At 34.7% G+C, this 9,274-nt stretch overlaps 1 protein-coding gene across 1 annotated transcript; it reads right to left on the bottom strand.

The window, feature by feature from the left end:
• Positions 1 to 7,783: 7,783 nt before the first annotated feature.
• Positions 7,784 to 8,982, bottom strand: LOC145051778 (uncharacterized). Its single transcript, XM_078999597.1, has 2 exons — positions 8,873 to 8,982; positions 7,784 to 8,626 (listed from the first exon to the last, which is right to left on the bottom strand). The coding sequence occupies exon 2, from the start codon at positions 8,599 to 8,601 to the stop codon at positions 7,930 to 7,932; it is 672 nt and encodes a 223-aa protein (XP_078855723.1). The 5' UTR covers positions 8,602 to 8,626; positions 8,873 to 8,982; the 3' UTR covers positions 7,784 to 7,929.
• Positions 8,983 to 9,274: the final 292 nt, after the last annotated feature.

The raw sequence follows: 9,274 nt of genomic DNA on the forward strand, positions 1-9,274 counted from the left end.
CATCCCGTAGGTGAATGTTTGTTGGAATGACAAACACATGCCAGAGTTCACTTGAGAGTGCGAGGACAAACCGAATAGGAAGTACCCTCCTGCCTCTACTCGGTCATTCATACCTACTTCCTAGCCTAAACCTGAATTTCGGGACGAAATTCCCTCTAACGGGGGGATGATGTGACAACCCGAAATTTATTTCGTCATTTTTAACCTCCTTCCGTTAACAAGTCTCACTTTATTTATTTGTCCGTTAACCTTTTGGAAGAGGTTAATTGATTTGGGACTTTTATAATGACTTGGTAAGGGTTGAAATAAAATTAGAAACACCCACAAAATGCCCTTAAAAATTTTTAGTTTCAACCAAGTCAAAATACGACCACTAAATCGGGTGCGACCAAAAGCCCCGTTTAACGGCAGTATCGGGTAGATTCCCAATGAGCCTCAACTCAAGCCCCTATATAAGGGGGAGTGGACTTCATTTCCACCTTTTCCACTCTCTCTCTACAACTTATTTTTTCGAGCCAAAAATCGTCCGTTTCGAGCCCCGAACGAGTAAGCAATCTACCCTAACTTGTTGTATAGCTTACCTAGCATGCAAATTCGAGTTTAAGACATCAAATAGGGGTTAGATCATGTGTTTATGGCCCAAGATCACTCTTGGACCGTGAACACCATTAAATGGGGTTTTTATGCCCCCAAACCCCTCTAAACTACCCCTAAGGCTTAGATATGGCTAAATGGCTTATGGAATCGGACTTAGAACACCTTGAACTAACATTTTGGGGAGTAAAATTGAGTTTACTGCCCAAGAACATGCTTGGGCCGTAAACTCCTTTTCATGGGGAGTAAACTCAAGTTTAGGTGTTAGAAATGCCCACAAACACCTCTTGTGGCCTTGGAAAAATGTCTAGAAGCAATCCCATTAGTGTAAATGCTTTAAACTTCAATAAATCCAAGGAAATAGGAGTTTACGACCGTAAACCCCCCTAGGAAAGGTCCATGGGCCGTAAACTCCTAAAAGGTGCCCAAGTGATGCCCTAAACTCCCCATTTGACTTGGAAAAATGCATAGGATTTTATTCTTTATCATTTAGGCCCTTAAAACACAAAAAGTATATACACATAGGAGCTTACGGCCGTAAACTCCTTGTTTAGGGCCGTAAACTCCTCAAATGGTCCCTTTGTTGCCCTAAATCCACACAAGTGCCTTATATTTGGACTTAGCATAATTCTACAAGGGATATAAGACACTTTGGCATCCTAGAACACCCTCACCATGAGTTTACGGCCGTAAACTCATGGGGGAATTAGTCCCAGGTCCGTGAACTCTATAAAGAGTTTACTCTTGAAGAGTAAACTCCCTATCTAAGCCATACACACCCTTAAACGTTACCCGAGACACTCCAAGCACTTAACCAAAGTGTTTTCCGCACTTTAGGATGCATATACGTGTTTAATTGGTATTATATGTACTAATTGTATGTAAACATATGTTATCATATGTTAATAGGTCACTAAGTGGGTTCAAGTCTTTACTTGACACCGAGCACCCAACCGACACCTTCGTTCGATCCACTTACAACAGGTGAGTTCATACCCCTAAATGAACCTTTATAAATGTTTTTACATGTTTTATGGGGGGGGGGGGAATACAAGTTAAACATGCCAGTTATCATATCAATCATATGTGATTGATAAGCCGCATGCACAAGGATTTGTTACACTGTCAACTGTTTTACCAAGAATGATACTGTAAATGGTTTTCCTAAAATGTTTTCACTTGTTCAAAGCTCTTCTCAAATTGTTTCTCGCGCTGAATGTTTTATTTCAAATTCCGTTACAACAGCATTATAAACAAAGGTTTGTTGTACTTAAAATGTTTTATCAAAGTTTCATTTAAAACTTATTTTACAAAAGAATACAAAGACATAATTTTTCTCAAGTATAAAGGTTTTCCCAAGTTTTTCATCAAAGTTTTCATTTGTGACCTTTTTGAGTACCCGGCTTCGCAATGCAAGGTCCGTAAACCCTGGTAAGCCTTGTTTAAGGATCTTTCACAATGTTGCATACTCATCAGGAGTGTGAAAGATCCTTAAACAAGGCTTACCAGGGTTTACGGACCTTGCATTGCGAAGCCGGGTACTCAAAAAGGTCACAAATGAAACCTCTCTCAATCGTTTTCACTCTATTTCTCTTTATGAGAAATCTCTCCAAGAATGTCAAATCTCTCCCAAATCTCTCCAAGTATGTGTAATCTCTCTCAAATATCTCTTTGTATGAGAAATCTCTCTAAGAATGTCAAATCTCTCCCAAATCTCTCCTAGTATGTGTAATCTCTCCCAAATATCTCTTTGTATGAGAAATCTCTCCAAGAATGTCAAATCTCTCCCAAATCTCTCCAAGTATGTGAAATCTCTCTCAAATATCTCTTTGTATGAGAAATCTCTCTAAGAATGTAAAGTCTCTCCCAAATCTCTCCAAGTATGTGAAATCTCTCCCAAATCTCTCTCAAAAGTTTCCGTAACTTTTTGGAGTCATTCGGGTCATTCCGACCCTTAACCGGATCAAAAACGGCTTGAATCGGGGTAAAATCGAGCAAAATAGGCTTAAGGGCCCGAAAGTCCTCTTAGGGACCGAAAGTCCTCTTAGGACCGAAACCTTAAGCAGCCGAGACTCAACAGCCGAATCAGAAGCCTCTCGGGCCAAAACTAGGAAGCGAGACCTCTCGGGCCGAAACTCGCGAGACCGAGCCTCTCCTCTCGGTTCCTCCTCCTTCGCACTCTCGGTCCCTTCCCTCGCACTCTCGGTCCCTCCCCTCCTCATCTCGGTCTTCACTCTAGTCTCGGTTCCAAACATCAGAAGCCGAGACTTTGGCCAGATTTCGGAAATTCGACACTTTTCACCCATTTTCGATATTTTTAACATTTTAAGCCCGTTTTTAATTATTTTAACGCGAGATTTTCACCCAAAATCATATTTTAACATAATAAACCCTAGATATTCATAATTTAATCATATTTTCATGAAAATCCTTATTTAAATAATAAAATCTAGTGGGTGAATAATTAAAGTGGAGTGTTGACTTTGCTTTACCTTATGACACAAGAAACCACCCCCATACCCACTCTATGACCAGCCACACCTCCCCACCTTACCTAGGTCACTTCAATGTCATTTCCACTCAATTATCACCCTTTCCCACTTTTTAGAACTGGAACAAACCATCCTCTCTCCTCACTTCTCTCATTTGCTCTCATTTCACCAAGGATCCATCTCCACTTTTCTCTCAAACTTTCTCCATCAAAATTCGAGATTCAAGGCTGAGTATCAAGCTTTCTCACATTCTTGGTAAGTATAATTCACCCTCCTTGTGATTATTGCTCTTCATTCTACTCAAACCAATGATTGCTTACACAAACTTCATCACTTTGATGTTAGATTCTCGAAAATCTTCAAGGCATCTTCAAGTGTTCTTGAGTTGTTTACTTCCATTATTCACCAATCCTCTTCTGAAATCACTCAAGGTGAGTTCATACCCCTCTATTATCATGTTTTCTTAAGTTTTATGGGGGAGAATACAAGTTAAAACACCAAGAACATAACTAAAATTTTCTAACAGCTTTCATCAGAAAAGTTGGAATCCATTCACGGACTGTTTTGGTTAACTTAAACATTTTTGTTTTTAAAACTGTTTTAGGTACATATAATTCAAGTTTTTATCTTTAAAATGACTACTTGCACATCTCCATACGATGTTTCTACAATTTATGGTGATTTTTACAAAACTGTCTATCATTTCAAACATCAATCCGGACCAGTCTGTGATTATGGACTTGTTCACACAAGTTAAAGGTCACTAAAAATCATGGAAAAATTTATGAATAAACTAGACTCACTTTCCAAACTCCCGGAATTTACGGATTCTGATTTGGACCTGTTAAGAAGTTTTTATAAATGTTCTAATAATAATGAATGAAACTAGTAATAACAGAAAAATGCTAAAAATTTCTTATCACCTTGTAACATGTTGAGCAAGGTGTATATCTTTATATGAATGTGTGTTATTGCAAATAAATGACATTTTGCCTTATTTTATGAACATGCATCAATTAATAAATGGATTTGATATATTGAAATACACCTGAAATATAAAGGATAACACATTTGTTTTAAATGAAAGTACATCCATTTTACTAAAACAATTGAATAAACTACATTGAATATAGTTTGCGTACATCACCATTTCAAACGTTTCGGATAAACTATAATAGGTATGGTTTATGTTTCCCATTAACACAACAAGTACATTTCGGAAGGTTTTATTCCCATAGAAAAAGGGTTTTACACTCACGCACACCACACGTAAACTTGTTAACTTAAATTGTGAGTTATCCTTCTCAGTACTCCTAGAGTACGGGTTAGAATTCCTGGTAGTTATAATCAGAGTCTCTTGTAGGGAGATCATGATAGTTGTGTATAGATCTATATTGGGTTTGACACCCCACACCTTGCTGCTAGCTACAGTGGGACCTGCAGGTCTACGGGTGACAAATGTCATATCAGTTTCGCGACGCCTGCGAAACGTCGTGGCAGGTTCATTAGTCATAGTATGATTATAGCGCTCACATACGGAGTTAACAATACATAAAGTTTACAGGATTTCTTTTTGTATAAATCAAAAAGGGATTTTATGACGATTTAAAATCACTTTCTATATCAATAATTACAGATATTATGGTATAGTTTCGGTCTTGGTATTTAAGACTACACATCATTCATTACGTGTTTTTCTCAAATTTAGAAGGGTTTTTACGCCAATTTAAAACCACTTTATATCTTTAAGTATAACAAATACTTGTTCATTTCCGGTCCCGGTACTTAGGACTACATAACTTTTATAAGGAAAATATTGGATTTTCTTGGTAATATACCTCGCTTTACAAAGATGAATTTTCATACTCTTACCATCAAAAGCTTATGAACTCACCAACCTTTATGTTGACACTTTTTCAAAACTACTTGTATTCTCAGGAAATCATTGAACAGGTAACCAAGTGCTTTTGAGGATGGGACGTTAAGGCGTCAAACATTTCATACTTATTGACTACATATTGTAACTGATTTAGAACATGTAATTCATACATTGATGTAACTCTTTCAATTATATATATATATATATATATATATATATATATATATATATATATATATATATATATAATTCGTTGTATTTACTTTGAGCACTATTATACTCGTTGTTATGATACTATACATGAAGTCCTCCACCCCCGTACGTTTCCTCCATCTTTGGTTTGGGGGTGTGACACTAAGCCATACACACCCTTAAACGTTACCCGGGACACTTCAAGCACCTAACCAAAGTGTTTTCCGCACTTTAGGATGCGTATACGTGTTTAATTGGTATTATATGTACTAATTGTATGTAAACATATGTTATCATATGTTAATAGGTCACTAAGTGTGTTCAAGTCTTTACTTGACACCGAGCACCCAACTGGCACCTTCGTTCGATCCACTTACAACAGGTGAGTTCATACCCCTGGATGAACCTTTATAAATGTTTTTACATGTTTTATGGGGGGGGGGGGGGGATACAAGTTAAACATGCCAGTTATCATATCAATCATATGTGATTGATAAACCGCATGCACAAGGATTTGTTACACTGTCAACTGTTTTACCAAGAATGATACTGTAAATGGTTTTCCTAAAATGTTTTCACTTGTTCAAAGCTCTTCTCAAATTGTTTTTCGCGCTGCATGTTTTATTTCAAATTCCGTTACAGAAGCATTATAAACAAAGGTTTTCTGTACTTAAAATGTTTTATCAAAGTTTCATTTAAAACTTATTTTACAAAAGAATACCAAGACGTAATTTTTCTCAAGTATAAAGGTCTTCCCAAGTTTTTCATCAAAGTTTTCTCCCACATTTTTATACTCCTACTTGGTTAAGATACTATTGCTTCACTTCTACTTAGTTTAAACTCCTACTTAATAATGCTTTCACTTCGTGATACGCTTATACTTGTTAACGCTTCTACGTCACTTATACTTGTTAATGCTCCTACTTCACGATACGCTTATACTTCATGCTACGCTTATACTTCACGATACGCTTATACTTCATGATACGCTTATACTTCACGATACGCTTATACTTCACGATACGCTTCTACTTCACGATAAGTTCCTACTTGTTAACACTTATACTTTGGGAAACACTTCTACTTCGTTAAACACTTAAACTTCGTTAAATGCTTCTACTTAGTTAAATGTATGCCTGTGCTTGTATAGATATATATAAGTAATGGTTAAAGGACTTAGGAAGGCTTGTTCGCCCTATTTCCTTTTCTTCGTTGAGATGTGGTCTGCTGGGATCGGATGTCCGCCCGAAGGTCGTTTGATCATTAGTTATATATTATGTATACAAGCATAGACATATAGGTTTACATTAGTCAGTTCAGTTGTGAGTCTCTATCATTAGTCCAATATTTTACATCAGATCTCACTACACGAGATACATCCTCAGTACACGGCCTTCTCCGTTGTCAAGTTGGTAACCAGAGTCTCTTTTAGGGAGAGAGGACATTGTGTGCATAGATCTATACGGGATTGACACCCCGCACCCTGACTGCTAGCTACAGTCCATGACCTACCAAGCCAAGGGGTGACAAATGTCACACTTACACAGACGCTTGCAGGGCGTCTAGTTCTCTAGTGTCTATCAGTATGGTTACGAGTATCTCGGGGTTACCTTATAATTCATGGTCTTAAGGTAACGGGTTTTTAACACTGTATTCACTATTTTAGACCGTGCTAGCTGTATCTTTCATTTGATACTGTCTAGGGTCTATATAGAATTCAAAGTTTTTTTTTTTTTTTTTTTTTTTTTTTTTTTTTTTTTTTTGAAAAAAAACAAACTCTCAACAATTAAAATAGAAAAAAAATAGATTCACTTGTTAAATTAGGAAAATTAATTTTAAATTAAAGTGATTTTAAGGATTTTGTCCAATCTAATTTGATAAAATAAAATAAAATAAAAACATTTAAATGGTGTCATGTTTCTGGATTTTATCCAATCTAAAAAGATAAAAGAATTTTTTAACAGATAGCAAAACATATTAGTGATCATCTAATCTCCCAATTTCAATATTGAAATGACTTATGGTTCAAAGAAATATTTAAAACACTAGTTGTGATATCCGTATAATATACGGGTTGATTAAAACAAAATATTAAATACAAATGATTAAACAAAAAGTTTTATTTGAATTTGAAATTTGAAATAAATATAAATTATAAAAAAATGAAAAAAATAAATTAAAATTATGTGTTTAATTATCAGACCCGTATATTAAATGTGTTAATTATAACAAAAATTTAAATACGAAGGTTTCAATTGTAAATTTATTTAAAATTGAAATTGAAGTTTGAAATTTGAAATTAATATAGTATAGTTATTATGATATGTTTAATTTATAGAAACTAATTTAATGGTATATATTCAATAATGATAAATGAAGTAAATGACAAGTGAAAAATAAATATCTCAAAATGATGACAAAATGACATGTGACATAATGCATGAGAATGTGACAAATAGCAAAAAAAACCTTCATTTATTAAAGATGATTACTCGTAAAGTAATTTCCTAGAAATTAAGAATTTATATCCAAGTTCATTAAATTTATATACATAAAAATATATCTTATATTTATTAACATTTCCCTTTTTATTGTTTATAATCATTTAAATTTAGACATAGCAATATTTCAATCTCAATAACATTACAATAATTAACACGTTCCTCAACTTTTGTATTCACATTACAAGCACTTTGCATGTTCCTAAATTATCAATACACATTACCTTCTTAAACACTTTTAAATCATAAATATAAACAACTTTATTCCTCTTCAGTCGTTTGTAGCACACATAACAACGATTTTCTTCACGAGTGAAAGGACAGGAGGTACTATAGTCTCTAGGACTCCCATGATAGGAGGTACTATAGCCTCTATGATATCAGCGACACATTGTACGTCTTGTAGTCCTTCTCGTACCTTATTCATGGTCTCTTTGAGTGCATTTAGAGGTTGTATATTATGCAATTCGTCTTGTACATCAGATATGGCCTCTATGAGGGCATTGACAGGCTCTGCTTCAAGTAATTCATCTCGTACATTAGATATGGTGTCTATGAGGCCATGGATAGGTTGTATTTCATGCAAGTCTTCTTGTACATCAGCTACAGTCTCTTTGAGTTCATTGAGAGGTTGTATTTCTTGTAATTTTTCTCCTACATCACTTATAGTTTCTTTGAGTGAATTGATAGGTTGTACTTCTTGTACTTTTTCACCTACATCAGCAATAGCGTCTTCGAGTGCTTTGACAGGTTGTACATCTTGTAATTTTTCTCCTACATCAGCTATAGTGTCTTCGAGTGCTTTGATAGGTTGTACTTCTTGTAATTTTTCTTCTACATCAACTACAGCCTCTTTGAGTGCATTGATAGGTTGTACTTCTTGCAATTTTTCTCCTACGTCATCTATTGCCTCCTTTAATGTGTTAACCAAAAAACTAGCCATGGTGGCTTCTTTATGAGTAGGCTACCTGTGCATCAATTTAAAGCAATCAATTATATTTAAACACTTAAAAACATTTAAGTTTTACAAACTTAACATTATTCATTAAATCTCTCAAAGCTTGCTAATGAAAAACATGTGATAACGAAACATGCAACAAATTTCTCAAAGGCTAATATTAAATGACTTCTTTAAAAAAAACTTTAAAACCGAAGACATGCATGTGATAATGAAACTTCAACATTCATCGTCAAACAAATTGATGAGAACATACAATAGAAAATGAACGGGGAATTGAAGCTTGCAGATTTCAGCTCATTCACCAAGGCAATGAATATACATAAAGAAACGTTATTAAAGGTCTCTTTCTCTCATTTTATTTCTTGAAAATGAACATGATTATCATTGTGATGAATATTGATTATATATAAGTCATAAATACTTGTTAACCCTTCTTTGCTTCCTTTTCTACACATTGTTCCTCAACCTTTCAATACTGAACTCCTTTAGTCCTTTAACTCCTTCTTTCTTTCATTTAGCTTTGTTTATCTCACACTTTTTTTAGTCTTTGCATATCTAACAAAATTGATTTATAAAATATACCAATATTCAAACAACGTCACTCAATCTTAATCAACTTTCTGAGGTTAAAATTGATATATAAAATATACCAATA

This window comes from Lactuca serriola, chromosome 5, assembly GCF_051521515.1.
Source record: "Lactuca serriola cultivar US96UC23 chromosome 5, Lser_US96UC23_V15, whole genome shotgun sequence".
NCBI lineage: Eukaryota > Viridiplantae > Streptophyta > Magnoliopsida > Asterales > Asteraceae > Lactuca > Lactuca serriola.